General features: G+C 44.6%; 1 protein-coding gene across 15 annotated transcripts in view; it reads right to left on the bottom strand.

Moving 5' to 3' along the window:
• Positions 1-18,787, bottom strand: part of LPP (LIM domain containing preferred translocation partner in lipoma) — a 639,752-nt gene that overhangs the window by 579,570 nt on the left and 41,395 nt on the right. For 7 of the 15 annotated variants that reach the window (XM_081077935.1, XM_081077930.1, XM_081077934.1 and 4 more), the window contains exon 2: positions 11,766-11,880. Coding sequence is in view for 1 of the 15 variants with exons in the window: in XM_081077922.1 (XP_080934048.1) it covers positions 3,352-3,498 (147 nt within the window). In the remaining 14 variants the exon portion in view is untranslated. Of the gene's footprint in view, positions 1-3,351; positions 3,555-7,923; positions 8,268-11,765; positions 11,881-18,787 lie in introns of those variants that run through there. The other 8 variants (XM_081077936.1, XM_081077925.1, XM_081077923.1 and 5 more) reach the window with 5 other exon arrangements.

The raw sequence follows: 18,787 nt of genomic DNA on the forward strand, positions 1-18,787 counted from the left end.
CAGACATCTGCTGGGTACGTGGGAAGCCCACCTGAGAAAGGTTAGCAATGAGCTGATATCAGGCCAATTCAAAAACCATTCAAATGGCTGGGCTCATGATCAAACAAATTGCACGTAAGCCTCGTATGAGCTTCTGAACAACCGTCTGGCGCAACTGTTAGGTGACGGGATGTCATGTGCCCTGCATTCAGAGGTACACAAAAAATGCATTTGCTCGCACCTCCTGTCCTTAGTGAGGCACAGTGTATGACCCAGCAGGTGTAGGTACTGAGGCAGACATGCGTTGAGCTCTGCAAGAGCTCACAGCCTCACTGGGGACGTGCTTGAATACACAAAACAGAATGAAAAGTGTGCAAAGCACAAGTACACGCAATGCCATTTTGAAGGCCTGGAAAAGCTCTGCAGGTGACTTCTAAACTGAGCTTGAACAGCCAAGAGGATTCCCATGTATGAGGAGTAGGAACTAGGCCCACGGAACATGATGTCCTAAGGTCTTGAGGATGAGTTCAGGGTGTTTTCGGGGAAAGTGACTAATCTGGTGAGGCCAGTCAGCGGCAGAAGACACGGAGGGATGTGGTGGTACATGAGGCTAGAAAGGAGTGTTGCGGACAGAACGTGGAGGACCTGGCACGCCTGGCTAAGACATTTGGATCTTGACACTCATGGGTACTGCATTTTGGGAAATGACTCAGGCAAAAGTTAAATGGTACAGCTATCCTTTCAAGAACAAAATCCCCCTCCGTGGTCAGCTTCCAAACATAGCAAGGGTGGCAGTGTGTAAGGAGAGCTTCCTCTGAAGGGCCCTACCCACAGAGAAGTCAGAAGAGTAGGTAGCTCTCGGAGTTGTCCCAAACCGACACCTTCATGCATCTTTTCCTGTAGTCAGAAACTCTCAGCCATGGAAGACCCAGGAAAGAAACTACGTGTCATGTTCCAAGCAGGATTTCCACTCTACCTTTAGGAAAATGCCAGCACTACCAATCTGGTAAAGAAGAACACAGGCTGAACACAGGCTCCAGCTGCTTTCCTGTCACTGAAGTAGCAGGAGGCAGAGGCCTATCCAACACACCCTGTGTGTGCCCAAAGCTCTGTATCTCAGAACTCCCACCAGGCCTCACACTGTGTGCCTGGAGCCTTCAACTGGTAATGAGCCTGCACTTGTCACCAGTTAAGTTGTATGGAATCCCTTCCCTTAAAGGAGACTTTGTAGCAGGTCAAAGACACAAGCAAGCTGTGATTCCCTTTCTGCCCTTAAGGAGCTCCCAGTCTAGGAGAGAAAAGACATCAGCACAGTAGAAGACAGCAAGTGCCTTAGAAGCACAGATAACAATACAAATCCTCATTACAACTCTATGACTTGGCATGATTATTTACACCCATTTGACAGATGAGGAAACTCAGGCTCAATCAGGCTAACTGACCTGACCGATCACACAGCTAGGAGGTATCACAGCCAAGATCTCAAGCTCATAAGCACCAGTGTTTTCTCTAGGGACTCACAGCCCACTGTGGTGTGAGTTAGCAGAAGAGAGAACAGAGAAATCACTTTAATGTGCGGGAGTATGGCTGGTGGGGAATGTGGGTAACGGGAGATGATCAGGGATTATTTCATTCAGAAAGTGTCACATGTGCAGAAGTTTATCGGAGGAAAAGGAGGCCTGCGGATGCAGACGGGAGAGGTCCTCTCAGGCTAAAGGAACAGCATGCAGCATGAGCTAAAGCATGAAGGTGAGAAAACTCAGGGCATTTGTGGGGAATGGCAGGAAATGTGGCCGACTTAAGAATGAGTAAGAGGGAGCATCAAGGAAGTTCACGGTGGGCACATATTGTCATCTGGTTGTGATGAGCCCTCGGTCCCAGGGGCAGAAGTTTTTACTTACTGCCATAAATACAAGGAAAACATTGTAAATGACAAAATAAATAAACTTACAGTCAGGGACACACAGAGATAAATATTCTAGGAAAATAATAAATGTTTCAAAGCAGAACCTATGGCATGGTTTCAGCTTTACTTGGGATTCTGGGCTCCAGTATTAAGGCCATGTAGTAACCTTTCAGGACCTGGGCCAAAATCAGGACCTGGAATAGAGGGCCGTCAGGTCATTTCAGGCCAAAGTCCAGAAGGACACTGTTCCCTGGCAATGACTTTGGGGGCCAGGACTTCTATACCTATTTTGTAGATCCCGACTTCCTTGAGAAGAGTCCCTACAGCTCATTAAATGAATTCCAGGCCCTAGCTGGAGCCTAAGTACCCACAATTGGTGAGCAGACCATAGAGAACAGGATGGGAGTCGTAGAATCAAAAAACCTGCACTTGATACTTGGATTCTCCTCAAACTGACTATGGAATCCTGGGCAAGTCACTTCCCATTAACAAAGGCACAGTTTCAATTTGTGAAATGGAAACAATCATACTCATATAGCTCGGTTCTTGTGAGAATTAACAATTAACTTGTGAGGTTAAATATAAGGATATGTGTTTCTACACACAGGCTGACATGTTTAGAATAGGTGCTCCCCCTGAAAGCCATCTTGCTGATATTGACAGGCGTAGTACAAAAACCGCCCAGTGTCCTCCTGGTGAAGTATCTAAATCTGGAGTTGTCAACAATTTTTCCCCCTGTTGAAAATTGAGCTGTATTCCCCAGGCAAGCCATTACGTCTTTTTGTGCCAAATTGTTTTCATCTTTTAAATGACCCAGTAATCCCACTTTGGGCAATATACATAAGGGAATAATCCAAAAGGAAAAGAGAAGGCAATTTGTTCAGAGATGTTATTCATAGTGCTATTTCTAGCTCTTTATATATCCCTCTATTATAGCACTTATCTCACTGTGCTGTAATTATCCACTCCCCTTCCAAACGCCTCCAAATTATCTTTGAATCAATCCCCAGCACCTAGCACAATGCCTGGCATACAGTAAGAACTCAATAAATGTTTGTTGACTGAATGAATGGGTAATATGAAAGAAATTTTAAAAGAAATTCAAATGAGTAAAAAACAAGACATTGTTTTTAAGATGATATTGAAGAGTCTTAAAAGAAAAAACCTGGTAAATATAGACTGCAAACTATTTGAAGAGGAGTAGGTCAAGAAGCCTCAAGAGTGAATTTCAGATGACTTAGTTTACAATCTCTGAGCACCTCCCGGCTTTGGCTGAGTGTAGTACAAAGTCACCATGAGATCACATGCGAGGTCACTTTGGCCTGGTAGCTAGAGCACAAGGTACTGTCAGGAATCTTCAATCTCCACAACCTTAAACTGACTAAATCACCTAACTTCTCTGAGACCAGTTTCTCCACTGAACCATGGAGAATTACAGGAAAGCTGAGTCCATTAAAAGTAATTACCGGGAGCAGGCAAGGGTCAGCAAGAGTGAATTCACATGTAAATGAAAGAGGATGGCTGGGAAGTACCCTCGGACCAGGGTCCTCAAACCAAGGTGGGGCTTTGAAGCCCCAGCTCTTCTGGGGTCCCATTACACCTTCCAGACCCATCTTACAGGGTGGTTGGTTGAAGGCTTCTCACCAGAGTTTCCTGGAGGCTGGAATCTCTGCAAGAACAGACAACACATCAAGGAAAAACACTATGTTAAATATGGCCCATAAAGTCAACATCACTCTGAATGTTCTGTATTCCTGATGGGAAAGAATGCTTTATACAAATACCCAGGGAGAGCAAAGGAAATGGCATGTTCTTCAGGGCTTATTTTGGGGCATTCCAGCAGCTCTCAGCCAGGAAGTCAGAGGCAGGAAGCCACTGCCCTCCGTTCCTTAGCCAGCAGCTCATGGTTAGAAACCAAAGTGGGGAGCACACAGACTCCTTCGTCTGGATCAGCTGCAAGTCTGTGCATATGTTTCACCTCCATCAGGGTCTCCCAGACACCTTCCCACTGAGCTTAACCCTTCTCTGAAGGAAACTGCACTTGAGTTCCTGCACGCAATCTCTACAGAACATATCATGAACCCATTCACTTCTTTCTGGACCCACTCCTACCACCTTCATCAAAGTAACTGCTATCCTCCCATGTGGATGATTGCAAGAGGCTCCTCCTAACCTCCTTCTTGCTTCTACTCTTGCCCTGTCCTTATAATCCACCCCCCCCACACAGCAGACAGAATGATGCTGGTAAAACATAGCTCAGATGCTTCCCATTACATCTAGATTCAGGTCCAAGACCTTGCTCCAGCTCACTAACACCTACCAGCCCCTCTCCACTCTCCTCAGACTTCTCCCTGTTCAGCCCACTACCTCCAACCACACTGGGCTCCTTCTCTTCCTGAAACACAAACCCATTCTCACCCTACAGCCCTTGCATCAACTGTGCCCGCTGCCCACAAAGCTCTTCCCCCTGACCTTTACATGGCTGGCTCCTACCATTCAGATCTCAGCTTAAATAATCACCTCCCAGCACTCTTTCTCCATTCACTCTGAAAAAAGTCATGTGACCCTATGTGAATCGTCCTAAGTGTTACTTATCATGCTCTATGTTTACGTGTTCTTTTATTATTATTATCTGCCTCCTCCACACATCCCTACTGGAATGTAAGCTCCAAGGGATCATTGTTTCCTGTGTATTTTTCTTTCCTCTAAACCCAGTGCTGGATCAGCGCCCAGAACAGTACAAGGCACAAAAGTGGGAATCCAATAAAGAATTAATAAAATTAGACAAATACATGCCACAGATGAAAGAAACCTTACAGACTGCTGAAGGGCAAATGCCCAGTGCTGTGGCTAACACCCTGGGCTTCGGAGTCTGACATGGATCACTATTGCTTGCACTCAGAACCTGTAGGAGTTTGGCAAGTTTTCCCACTTCTCTAGACCTTACTTTTCTCAGGTAAAATGAGGATAACACCTGCCTTGGGGGAGTGCTGGGAGAATTGAAAGAGATAAATAATGTAGAGCATTATTTGAAGTGAATAATGTCGATTCACTTCAGTTGTGTAGGGCTCAGCACGGTGAAATGTTCGCTGTCATCAACAACCCTATCTTCCAGGTGAGAAAACCGAGACTCAGAAAGGAGGATGTATCATTCATTGCCCGAGCTAACCACTCAGTGAGCAGTGCCAAGTCAGAAACTCGCATCTTCAGTCTCCATCCACTGCTCCGCAGACCAGCTGTTCTTAATTATAAAAATACCTGCTGTTATGTGACTGATTCACATATTTTGCCTTGTTCCACAGAAGGTCTTAAGTAGTACCTAAAGATGCACATAGGGCATGACTTTTTTCAAAGTGAAAAAACTGGGGAGCGGGGAAGGAAAAGTACTGTGAAGGAAAGGGACACGCATTACAAAAAGCTCCAAGTCTCATACCATTTGCTTGAGGTGGGCTTCAGATTTGGCTCTGAGATTCTCAAAGGCCAATACAAAACAAAGGAAAATACTTGCATACAGTCCTTTGGAACACTTGGTTATTGAAATGTCACAGCAATGTGTGAGGAGGTAGCACTCTCCAGTTAAGAATCACCCTGGTTTTTCACACTCTTGTCACCTAAAATCCAGCCTCCGCTGATTGCTGATCACATGCTCCCTGAAGCTCCACTACTAACGGTGTGACTTTAGACAATTCACTTAACCCTTTGAAGCCTCAGGTTCTTCCTCTATAAAAAGGAGATTTAAAAAAATATATAATACTCGTACCTAAATGGATTTTTTGAAAAATGAAGTATATACATACAAGGGAATGTTATTCAGCCTTAAAAAGGACGGAAATTCTGGCATATGCTACAACATAGATGAAACTTGAAGACATTATGCTAAGTGAAATAAACCAGTCAGAAAAAATCCACCTATGTGAGATACGTAGAGTAGTCAAACTCATACATAAAGAAGGTAGAATGGTGGTTGTCAGGGGCTGGTGGGAAGGGAGAATGAGGAGTTAATATTTAAATGGGTACAGAGTTTCAGTTTTGCAGATGAACAGAGTTCTAGAGATTAGTTGCACAACATGTGACTGTACTTAACAGTACTCAGCTGTACACCTAAAATGGTTAAAATGGTAAATGCTATAGTATGTGTATTTTACCAAAATTAAAAATAACTTTTTAAAATTGTACGTACACATGGGTAGCTGTGGTAGTGACTGTGATTTAGGTCAAGTGCTTAGCCCCACGCTTGGCACTGGGAAGCAATCCGTTCATATCAGTTCTCCTTATTAACAGGGATAGTGTTTGTTCACACTGATACCTCCAACCCTAATCTCTCAGTGCCCCTGTCCATCAGCACCACAGCAGGAAAACATCCCAAGCCTTCAAGCTTCAAGGCAGCCTCCTCCCACCTGGAGAGCAGGACCTCCAATCCCCACCCAGCCACAGGCCATGGAGGAGGAGACAGGTCGCATGCAGGTACCTGGAAGACCTGGTCAAGACCTGCCTCCCCAGCACCTCAGAACAACTTACATAGCTCCTTCCCCTCCCTTCCACACTGACCGGAACAAATGTAGGTCTCAGAGCACTTTCTCTTCTCCATTAAATCTGCCACCTAATGCCATTGGCATCAAAGTGCTTCCCCGAAACACATCTCCACTGTCCTCTCTGCACTGGAGAAAAGGGCCCCACGTTGATCAGAAGCTGAACTGACCACAAAGAGTTATTCATTATGGCATCTGGTGGACTGTAATGAGGCAGTGAGCTTCTTGGTATCTCTCAAATGCTGCCACAGCATCAAAGAAGGAGAGGGAGGGAGGAAAAGAGAGGGAGAGAGAAAGCGAGAGAGAGAGTTTAAAATCTATTCAGAATCAGAGCTCACCTTTGAATGGGAGAAAATAATACTCCAGAATTCTTGCAGCTTCAAAAAATAGGGATAGAGGCTTAGATGGAAAGCCCTGCTCAATTTCTTTCAAGTTCCGTGCATAATTTCCACTGCCATGGATGAAACTGAAATAAAGGGCTCTGCTATTCAGTTCTGCCTTTTGGACAAGCTATCATCCCCTTTCAGAAAAGGTAAAGATATAGGCAACAAAGCAGATCAGAAGGCAGCAGCTCACCTTCAAACAACATTCACATAACCAAAAGCAGAAAAAAGGCAAGTAGTAGAAATCAAAAAAGGAGGGGAAAAGAGTACAATTTTAAAAAACAACAAATTCAGACATCTAAACCCATGTAACACAACAGAGATCTGAACTGGGAGAACGTGGTTCTAGTTCTCAGTTTCTCACGATTGGAACAGTTAAGTCTGGGCAATAGAGGCATCTCAGAGCCCCAATCTCTTCATCTGCAAAATAGGCACATTCTCTGCCTTTGCCTGCAAGGGCAGCTTAAGTGTAGTGGAAGAAGGACTGAACTGAGAGTGAGAAGATCTGTGTTCTAATCCCACCTAATCATCCACAGACCTGCAAAGCAAGTTAGCTGTGCCCTCTGCCCATCATCACGCTGTAAAATGAGACAGATCAACTGAATAGTCTCTTCCCAGCACTGTCATTCCATCAAATCTACACAAGGTCCTGCACACCAGGTATTTATTCCAGACTGTGGATGCTGTGCAAATGCTGTATCACAACATCTGACGTACTCATAAGTCCAACCATAACTCTGCTTCTCCAGCTAAAACTGTCCCTGGCTAAGGAAGCCTCCCCAAACATCCTTTCTGGCTTGTCGCTTTAGCCTTAGCACTCAGACAGACCCCATTCCAATATCATCTCCCTACCCAACTCAAGCTAGGCCTCAGGTGGGAGGAAATCTCTCTCTCATTTTTTTTATACACAAATAGAATTTTTCCTGAGGCAGAATCCATCTCCAAATCCCACTGTGAAGAGTACTCTCCTGGGAAAGCAGCTGTCCACACCCCAAATTAAAGCAGTCACACAGCTCCCAGTAACAAGTCCCATCACCGGGCAAGCGAGCCAGCTGCAAGGGCTATAAACTCAGGCAGAGTCTGAGAGCAGAAACGCCATTCGCTCGGGCAATAATGATGTACTCACGCGATGTCAGCTCTCACAGGCAGCTGGCCCTCCGCTGGCTCTCACTCCCTCTCACACACCCTGAGTCCCACTGCAAGGAGGTGATCCTGAGGCCAGAGGGGAACAGCACTGCGACATGCTCTCCTCAGCTTCCAGAACAAGGGGCAAAGGAATGGAGGGGGAGGGGTGGGGGCGGGGGAGGGGGGAGGGGAGCGACTTTGTTTCTGGAAACAAGAATTCAAATCCTGCTTCTCCTAAGCCCTGAGTCACCTCCTTCTCTTCCAATAGATCAGTGTGGTGGGTAAACATTTCCATAAATGGAAACGCAGGCTAGAGGATGTCAGAAAAATCACCCTTCTCTTCTCTGGCACTTGAAGAACATACCCCACTTACAAGAGAATTCCTAACTCGGAGTAAATGTTTAACCCCAAAAGAAGTAGAGTCTAAACTGTTCCACATGCTGTCCTGTTACAGAAAAATCTCACTCCCCCACCCCCACACCCAAACAAGGAAGTGACTGGTTTGAAAGGCTTTACGTTCACCTTAGGAATGGGGCCATCCAGAATGCAACTACATTTAGGAAGTCAATCTATCAATTTGAGGGTAGGGGGAGGAATTGGGGGGAATTCACCTGAAGATGTCACCAAGAATCAAGTCTGTACTTCTTCTAATGGCAGATGAGTCATAAAATAATCCCCACCCCCAGACCCCAATCCCTGACTCCCTTGGGCTGAAAGTCCTCCAGGGAACTTAGTTTTGCATGAGTTCTTCATAGGACAGATATCAGGCAGGAAGACCCAGAATAAAACCAGATTTTCAAGAGAAACTTGGTGGGGAAGGGTAGGAAGGTAGAATACCTATTTTAATTTGTAAGATTGATTCTAATCCGAAGTTCCTGAGTAGTGTTCAATAACTAGGATCAGTGAAGTTGGTTAAGAATGAATCTGGTCTAAAATGACTCCAGACTAAATTAGAGGAGGAGAAAGGAGAGAGAGATGAGACACTGGGGAAAATGGTGGTATAGGGAAAGACAAGTCTGCTCTGAGGTGGGAATCTGTATCTTGGTTTCCTAGTGGTTCTATTTCTTAGCATGATCGTGTTCTACTGTTGGCTATAAAGGTTTTCATAGGTCAGAAGAGCCATTTTTCAGATTCATTGCCCACTTCGTGGCTTTGGGGACTGCATCATGAAACTGCTTGTTCTAATCCCCAGTGAATCTTCTAGCAATAAGCAGCACTGGTCAGGAAGCAAAAGGACCCAAGCCCTGAGCCTAGATCAGTCACTCGTTAATATTTTGGACAAATCAATTCTCCTCTTGTAGCTTATATTGTCTCTTCTATAAATACGATAGATAGTCCAAAATTGTCCAACTATGTGCCCTAAAACCAGCTCTACTTGTTCTAGACAAATAGTCATGGCACATTTATTTTGATTACTTGTTTTTGCAAGCATGCCACAATACCTGAAATATTGCAAAGATCACTTACTTATTGTATGTCTAATAAATGAACACAAATATAAGTGACTGCTAAGTGAGGTAAGGAAACAGGATTAGAGAACCTTCCACTACATGCCAGAACCAGAACTCGGTACAGAATTCTTGCCACTGTAGTACTCCCAGGAGACCCCAGAGGCAGGCCTGAAGAGGGTAAAGGGATGGCCCATTTGTAACTGAGATGACTGGACCACTATCAGACCGAGTACTTCTGTAGAAAGGTTGTCATCCAGTTAGGAGCTCAAAGTCCCTTCCAATATTGCAACAGGAACATTTCATCAGAGGAAACAGATATTGCATGAAAAATAGATGCCTAGGGATGGCCTAGGGACTCTGAAGACCAAGAAGGGAGCTACAGGGATAGGTCTGAAAACCAGAGTGCTAAAGTCTGTTTCTACCCTCTATTTTGCAAGTAGCATTTGGAGATCAGTTTCCACATCCACAAAGGGGCACTTCACTCCTTAATGTGTGTGTGTCTGTCTTCCTGTTGACCACTAGGAACCACTGGCTCTGGGATCTCAAGATGAGCAAAGACCATAAAGGCCATTGGGCCCATGCCCACCCCCATGTATGAATCCCCCCCATGGAATACCTGAGATCGCCAAAGAGGTGGAGATCATTATCTCCTGCAGCGGCAAATTTCATCTTTGCAACAGAAAGTTCTTCCTTATATGGAAAGAAAATCTGGCTCCCTGGCTTTCAATCTCCTGCTTCCCAGTCTGCGACTGAGAACCATACAAACAACCTACGTCTGTCTCATTGGTTTGGAATTTTTGTAGGTGAACATGGATATAAAAATGAAGCTATCCAAGATCTTTTCCCTCAGTTACTCTGGCTATTTCCCAACCATATCACATTGCTAGCTCCTAGTGCATTTGTTACCAACTTGAAATCCATCCTTTTTGGGTTTTCCAATACGGGTTTCTGCCAAGCAACCCATTCTGCCTATGTGATGCTGAGCTTGTGGATTCACAAGATGTACCCCATTAAATCCCAGTCATGAGAAACGGGAGAAGTTAGGCCTTCCAGAACAATTCTTCATCCACCTCTAGCCCGTTGACCATGCGACAGTCAAGGGCGCACATCCCATCCCAGCTCCTCACTCCTGCTCTCTGGTCCTGCCAGACCTAAACCTGTCTCCAGGAGACAAGGTTGTTCCAAGGAACATGAAGAGAGAGAGCTCTGTAGGAAAAGAGGGCCTTGTCAACACGAGTGCTCCCAGCAGCCTTCAGGCAGGACAGCGGGCCCACGCTGCTGATCAGAGGGCTGATAGCTCATGACCCCCGACGACTCCAGCACCATTCCTGAGCTGTTGTCATTACAAAAAGTGGGGCAAAATGTTCTTTTCTGCCACAGTTCTAATGGCACTATTTGGATTCACCGTAAACGCTTTACCATTTAGTACATGCTTTCCCAGATAGTCTAATTTCATCCCTATTGGCAATTTCCCCTGGTGTTGGTCTTATAACCAATGTAGTCCTAGGCAAACTGAGGCTCAGAAAGGTGAAGTATATTGCCAAGATCAAAGCAAGAGTAAATAGTAAAAATACCAAAAAAAAACACCACAAAAAACACTGGTTTCGGAGTTAGACTACTCTAGATTCCGGGGCAATTCTTCTAGCTGTATGACCTCTGGACAACTGCTTAACTTTTCTAAACCTTGATTTCTACACTTAAAAACTAGAGATGAAAATAGCTCCTCTAACCACCTCTCAGAGCAGTTATGAGGAACAAATGAGATAATACAAGTGAAAGCCCTCTGTAAAAAGTGTAAGGGCTCATTGTGTAATTACTTGTAAATGACTGTGCATTCCATTACAAATTCAGAAAGCAGTGAGGTCACTCTCAAGACAAAGAAACATTACGGCTCTGGGAATTAAAGGGTAATAATCTGATGTTCTACAGGGTTCTGTCTATATACCACTCACTCTTTCAGTTGAAGGTCAGAAGCAACTGTCAAATTTTCGACGGCCAAGTCACATATGTACACAGCAATGTTCAAGACAAACGTCCCCTTTTCAACTACAAGCAAATGCCAGGCCAAAAGGAGGGAACAGTGATGGAAGTTTGGAAGCCCCCCCCCCGAGATGCTCAGTTCCGGAAACGTGACCTGCAGTGTTTTCCTTGGAGAAGTTGTTAGAAACACAGGCTCCAGTCTCTCTGTAATATGCCCATGGGGACATAAACATACAGTAAGGAGCTCTTTACCAGAGAGCACTAAGGCAGCTCCCAAGCATGAATTAGGAAGGACACAGGATATTTCAAGTTGCAGATACCAAAGAGATAGGAATTCCAACCCATTAAACCTCCCAGGCCAACTCACAGAGGCTCAACCGCAAACCCGAGCTCTCCAGGCCCATGTACATACCTGAGGTCCTGATGCAGGTCCCCTGGGAGCTGGAGGTACCCAAGGAGCTCGGAGAGTACAGGCACCGGTCTGCCTTCCTTCAGACCACGCAAGTCGTCAGGATTCTCTTCAATTTCTGCAAAGATCCAAGTCATCGATGTCATTTATGGAAGGGCCAGGTTCTTCCCCAGAAACCCACTCCCCAGATGGATGAGCACACAGCTCAGTGATGATTATTTTCTGCTTTGCATTTTATCATCTGCTTCCTTGTGCTTAACATTGGAGAAAAGCACGAAGTTAATTTGTGACAGACATGTGTGAGCACCCACTAGGAGTGTGTGCCTGAATCCCCAGGGATACTAAAAGAAAGGGCAGGGAGACACAGACAACTTCAAGGTTCAAGGAGCTCACAAGCATAGAACAGTGACACTGACCATAATACAGGACAAGGCATGGCCAACTCCACTAGGTCAGACTTCAGCAGCGTCCCCCTCAATGGGAGGGATGGGCTTCTGGACTGCATATTAAAAGAGGGTGGGACTCAGAGTGGGAAAGATGAAGGAGCAAAGGCACACCAGGCAAAAGGAAAGATTTGAGTTCAGATAATGAAGAGCTATGTCCAAAGAACAGCAAACTTAGAGGTAGGCAGACGGGTGGACCACAGATAACTTAGAAAAGTCAACTGAAGCCAAATACTGTAATTTGTTGCAGGCTAAGGTGATTGGATTCTATTTCTAAAAACGATGTTTTTTCGAGAAGCAAAGCTCTAATCACACCATTGATCAGATTTTTAAAAATAGTCTCTTTGGCTGCCAATAAGAGTAACAGTAACAGCTACAATTTAATGAGTGTTTCCTTTGAGCATTGTATTAAGCAGGTCGCATACATTGTCCCACTTAATGCCATCAACAATCCTGTGAGCTGGGCAGTCTCCCTCCCACAGTGCAGAGGAGGAGATGAAGGCTGAAAGAAAAAGTAAATTGTGCCAATCCCAGGGATAGTAAGTGGAAGAGGCCTGGATTAAGTAAGTCACAGTGCAAGCAACCCCTGACAATTCTAGACTGTCTAATTTCTAACTAAGACTCTCTAATTTCTAACCTTCTTTCCCATTGCCCTGACACTCCTTATCCCATCTCTTTGAGATGAAATCATCTTCACGTAACTATCACACAGGATAACCATATATAACAAACATAACTATCTCCAAAAATTCTTGACAGAAGTCATCTGTTTCTGTCTCCCCACCAGCCCCTTGAAGTCAGGGACCTCACCTCTGTTCCTGGCACTGTGTACACAGTGGGCACTCACCAATTACCTGTATTCAGGTAGACGATATCTTTGATGGTGGGACCAGGGAGACAACACACTACTGACTGTAATTTCCACTCTCTTCTGCACAGAAATGAGACTAATCTCAGTAAGTTTCCCAAAGTCCAAAGGTGAGACAGAGCCGTGTTGAAACATACAGGTCCAGGCTCATGTACATGGGGCAGCCTGAAGCTTCTGAAGCTACTCAGAGGCTGCCTGACCCTTGAATCTGCAGCCAGATACTCCAGAGGCCTCAGAGGGAGGTGGGCAGAATGCCCATTTCCTCGAAAAAGGGGAAAAGCTCCAGGAACCCTCATAACTGTGATTTGTCTCTTAGTAAAGGGATGGACTGGGCTCACACAGTGGTTTTTCAACCTTGTTTCCCCCCCAACAGGAGAACTTTTCCTTTAAATGAAACACTTTGCAGATGCTCAACTTGTAAAGAAAATAATACCAAGCCTGCTCAGGCGTGGGTCCAGAGCTCCCCTTCCCTCCTACTCTCCCACCACTTGTCACGTCCCCCCCACAGAGCCTCTCAACCCCAAGTCTCCCAGGCTTGGGGGAGCACAGCTTGAAAACCACCAGCCTTCTGAGCACTTCCTGGTACCTTCCAGCTTAGATTCCTGTAACCTCCAAGGCCTGAGATGTACCTGCTCTGCATTTTTACCAGTAAGACAGGCAATATATGGAGTGACAGGGAAGAGAGTTCTCAAATTAGAAAATTAAGATTATAATCTAAGATGATAATTTAATTATAATACATTACTATTATAATAATACAGGTCCTTAAATTTAGGACCTGTATTCTTACAAGCACGTTATCTAAATCTCACTAAGCCTCAGTTGTCTCATCTGCAAAATGGGAAATAATACCGTTATCTACCAAATTAGGTTTTATGAGAATTAATTAATTTAACAAGCATAAGTGGTTTAGCAAAATGCTACAATAAATACTGTATTATGATCACCCCATCTATAAATTTATCTGTGTCCACAGATGGAAAAGTACTGTGTCCAGGGCAAAGAAGAGACTCACCAAGGGACAGGGGCCTATTTCTTTCCTTCCTTGCTCTCAGGGACATTTTCATCCTGAACAAATAATATGACAGCAATACAGAGCCAGAGGGAGAAACTCATTTTGTGTCCCAAATTCTCTACAGCTCATCTTTGAAAAATCTTACAGCTTGTCTCTGGAACCTTTGAAATTCATAGTCGTCTTAAGGGTCCAAGAATGTCAACCAAGACAGTTCAAGGGTAGAGAAAGTGAGTTTGAGAAAAGCAGTGATCCAGGTCATGGGCACAGGAGAAAGTGTTAGATTTGGCGTCCCAGCTCTCCCGACCAGCTGAGTGGCCTGAGACACTCCCGCCTGCTCTCTGAGCCTCAATTTCCTTATCTGTGAAGCAGGGATGAGAACAGCCCCACCTCCCACCGCCTCATGATGCTGCAGAGAACCGAGGAGGTGATGGGTGAGAGAACTCTTGAAAGCTGCACAGCTCTTTAACATGGTATCATTTTCTTAACACCTCAAGTTAAAAAGCTGAACCACTGCAAAAAACCAATTAAGAATGTGACCATTTTGGTTGTTCCCCCATGTTTTGGCTATTGTGTATAGTGTGCATAAATGTTTTCGAATTAGAGTTTTGGGTTTCTCCAGATAGATACTTAGGAGTGGAAATGCTGGGTCATAAAGTAATTCCATTTTCAGATTTTTGAGATACCTCCATACTGTTTTCCATAGTGGCTGCACCAATCTGCAATCCCACCAACAGTACAGAAGGGTTCCCTTTTCTCCACATCCTTGCCAGCACTTGTTTGTTGATTTATGGATGATAGCCATTCTGACTGGGGTGAGGTGGTATCTCATTGTGGAGTACAGCATTAGGAACGGAGACAGTGGAAAGGTAATAGCTGTATGCGATGTCAGAGGGGTAGTAGATGGGGGAGGGGATTATCACTGTGTGAGGGATATAAATGATAAATGTGTAACTATTACATTGTTTTGTACACCTGAAACTAATTAAAATAAATTAACTAAAATTAATTAATTAAAAAAAGAATGTGCCCAAAACTTGGGAATTACCTGGTCTTAAGGCCCCTGCTCCAACTGCAAGATGCCCTATCTCACGTACCTACACATCTTGAAGGTACTACCAGGTTAACTCCCATTTCATCACAGCTTTCCCAGCTGACCCCTCACCAGTGCTCTGAACTGCACGAAAAGCAAGTCCAACTGCCCTCAGGCCAGCACTCAGGGCCTCCAGGAAGGGTCCCAACCCATCTTTCCAGCCACATCTCCCATTATTTTACTACATGAATCCCTGGCTCCAGGCAAGAGTGTAATCCCAATTCCTCACAACTCCAAAATTTGGCCATGCTTCCCCCAGTGCTGTGCCTCCAAATCTGAGCATAAAAACTCCTTACTGTGTAGTGGGGAAGGGGACCTCTTGCGTGACTCTGTGATTGTGGTATAGTCAGCAGTGTCTTCTGTGCCCCATCCTTTCTCTCAAGATGGTCCCACCAATTACTAGTCCATAAACATCCACCGCATGATAAGAAGAAATATTTCTGTACTTCTTTGTAGTCAGCAAAGCTTTCACGGGCCCCACCTTTTTGAATGCTTAATGTCAGCTATAACCATGATACCCATTCTACAGATGAGGAACCTGAGGGTATATCATATAGTAAGAAGCTGAGCCAGCAGCCAAGTGCATGCCTTTGGCTCCAGAGTCTGTGCACACTACACACTCCCTCAGTAGCAAAGTGCTATGTAAACCCTGCCACAGAAGAGGCTGGCTTCGGGGGCCAGCTCACTTCATGACCCTGGGCAAATCACTGTCCCTCTCCGAGTTAGAGTCACACAATGAGGTCTCTGGTGTCATCCCACACACCTATACAATGCTCTGTCTCTCCTGAAAAATGTCAGAAATGAAACCTTAGAGAGTAATTAACAAGATCATGCTTACATATGTATTTGGGCAGTTCCACCCCGAGCTTTCCCTTCCAACCCCCAAAGGCTATCAGCTAAGAAGGAAGAGGGATTCACCCAAATGTCAAAAAGCCACCATGACTTTACAAGATGGCACACGACTACACGTGGCAGCATCACCATGCAGACGGGCAAGCCGCTCCCCAACAACACCTGCAGTCATGGGCACAGCGCATGAACCTGGTCAGCCAATGGCTGGCTTGATTGGCAATTTTTAATAAGCTCAAGATAAAAGGGCATTAATGTGGACCACACGGTAGGTACCTGACATACCTCGTGGTCTCTGGGCTCCATGAGGGAGGGCAATGGAAGAATCCCTGTTTTCTTCAAGATGCTTAAGATACTAGCTTCTCTCTTTGCTGTAGGTGACTAGAACTGTGGTCTGATCACAGAATTCTCGTTTGGATGTGGAGACTGTATCTGTATCTGGGTAGCAGGACGCCATGCTCTCTCCAGGTATTCTCCTAAAGTCTAAATGCTGACTGCTGGACTCTCCTAAGACCACAGAACCCCGGGTACAGCAAAAGTCAGGTACCAAAGAGGCTAACTCTTGCAAATAACTTGTCTGGGGCATTCATTCACTCAGAAAGCATCGCTGATGTCCACTTGATGCACAGCGAGAATATGAGGGTATGTTTCTGCTTTCAAGGACCCTGGACCAATATCTCAAGTGGCTTCCCAATGGCAGAATAAGTCCTGGTGCTTTATATAATACCAAGTTTCTCAACAACTCAGATTCAATCTTCTATTCCCACCATAAACTCCCTCCCACTGCCACTCAGCACACATTCTTTGCTTATTCAGACTGAACTCTTAGTTCATATTATTCCCTTACTTGACCTACTACCCCTCCCTACCCCAAGACCCAATATAGATATCCTGTACATCCTTCAAGATCAATGGTAGTTCCTAACAATAACGAGATTGCTCTTTGAAGAAAGGCAGTCATTTCCGCAGTGTCTCATGTATTACAGGACATCTAGCATCTCTGGCCCTGACCACTACATGGCAATGGTAGACTGGCCTCCAGCATGAAGACAATGAAAAAACACTTCACCACATTTGCTAATACCCCTAAGAGATGTTATTGCCCCAGGAGAGAATCACCCGACCACTGCCACCCTACATGAAACCTCCCTTGTTTCTCAATCCAGTCAGAATATCTCTCTTCTCTGAATTTGCTCAGACTGCTATCTAAGATATTGATCATGACCTTCCTTATACTATTCTTACTATGTATTTAACTTACTCCCTTTCCAGTGAGGGCTCCCAATGGAAGAACCCAGGACCCCTCTGCCCACAGTGCCAAATCTAGTCCAATGTCAGGCTCATAGTAAATGTTTAATAAATATTTTTGAACAAATTGTGCAAACAGGCCAACTGTCCAGGGCATGATTCTCAGGGGGAGATTAAGCTGAACTGGAATATTATAAATCAACCACTGCTGGGAAAACTAAGAAGAACCCAATTCAGAAACTGAAATTGAGCCAATGGCCTGCTTTTTTGGAATATCAAGTATATTAATGTTATATATTTTATGTAAATAAACAAATATTAGGTAGAATATCATACCTAATTATATTAAAGTATTATAATTAATTGTACATATTAAATATTATGGGATAATAACCCCTCGGCACTTTTAAACGAACGTGTTGGTGACAGACATATTCTCTCAAATGGTTCAATCAGAGTTTCTTTCTGCCTTGTAAAGTGCCTTCTTGTACTACAGAAGCAGACTGCTAAAAACTACATTTCCCATACTCCCTTGAAGTTAGTAAATTAGGTTCCAGCAATAAGACATACTTATGTGAAATTAGAAGGTGAACATGAAGCTAAATCGTCCTGCTGCTATTTCCACTGGCAAGCCATATTGTGGAATCCTAAGAGTCAAAACGCTACTCCATTCGGCAATACACTGTCCCATCACCAACTCTGAGGATGTGGAGAAAAGTTGTAGAGCCCTCAGCACTGACTTCCTAATGTCATCGCCCTTATCCTTGGACTTTGGCTATGGAATACATCCTTCAACTTAATAGCTCCAGACGTAGCCTCCTGGTTCCCATTGCTCCAGCTTTTCCAATAATTTTGTTAGCATCTTTTCCCCTGAATTGAATTAATCCCTTTCCACTTAAATTGTATGGAATGTCTTTCCTACGTGTAAGCCTGACAGAGGCAAGAAGGAAAATAAAAACCAACATATCAATTAATTGATCATCCATTCCTCTACTTCTTGGTCTGCTCAAGTAAGACCTATGTCTGTGTATACCTAAGACCCTCTTTTGCCTCTATGAAGGGATGAAAATATCTCCCTTTATTGCACTTAGCCCGACAGGCTTAAGAGACCTAAGTGGCAGATGACGTAAGCTCATCAGAACTACACAAACTAGCTCATGGTCAATATAAACTCTAATTCCTATAACATTAGGCATAGTTCTAACACAATTACTAACTCTTTCCTGAGAATTCTTGGCTTGACCTCTTTGTTTTCCAGATTTGCCACTCAACATTCCAGGACCTCAACGGCATGCCGGCCACACACCCAGCCCATCTGCTCCGTGCAGCCCCACAGAGTCAGCCTCCAGAAATGACTGAGCCTGTCCTTGTTTCCTTGTGTGTAAAATAGAGTTATCAATAGCACTCTCCTCCTAAGTTTGTACGGAGGATCAGCAATGACTGGCACACAGTGATTACTTGCTAAGTGTCACCTAGAGTGGAAACAGAGGAACAGTCTTAGGACACAGGTAT

Source organism: Rhinolophus hipposideros, assembly GCF_964194185.1.
Source record: "Rhinolophus hipposideros genome assembly, chromosome: 2".
Classification (NCBI taxonomy): Eukaryota; Metazoa; Chordata; class Mammalia; order Chiroptera; family Rhinolophidae; genus Rhinolophus; species Rhinolophus hipposideros.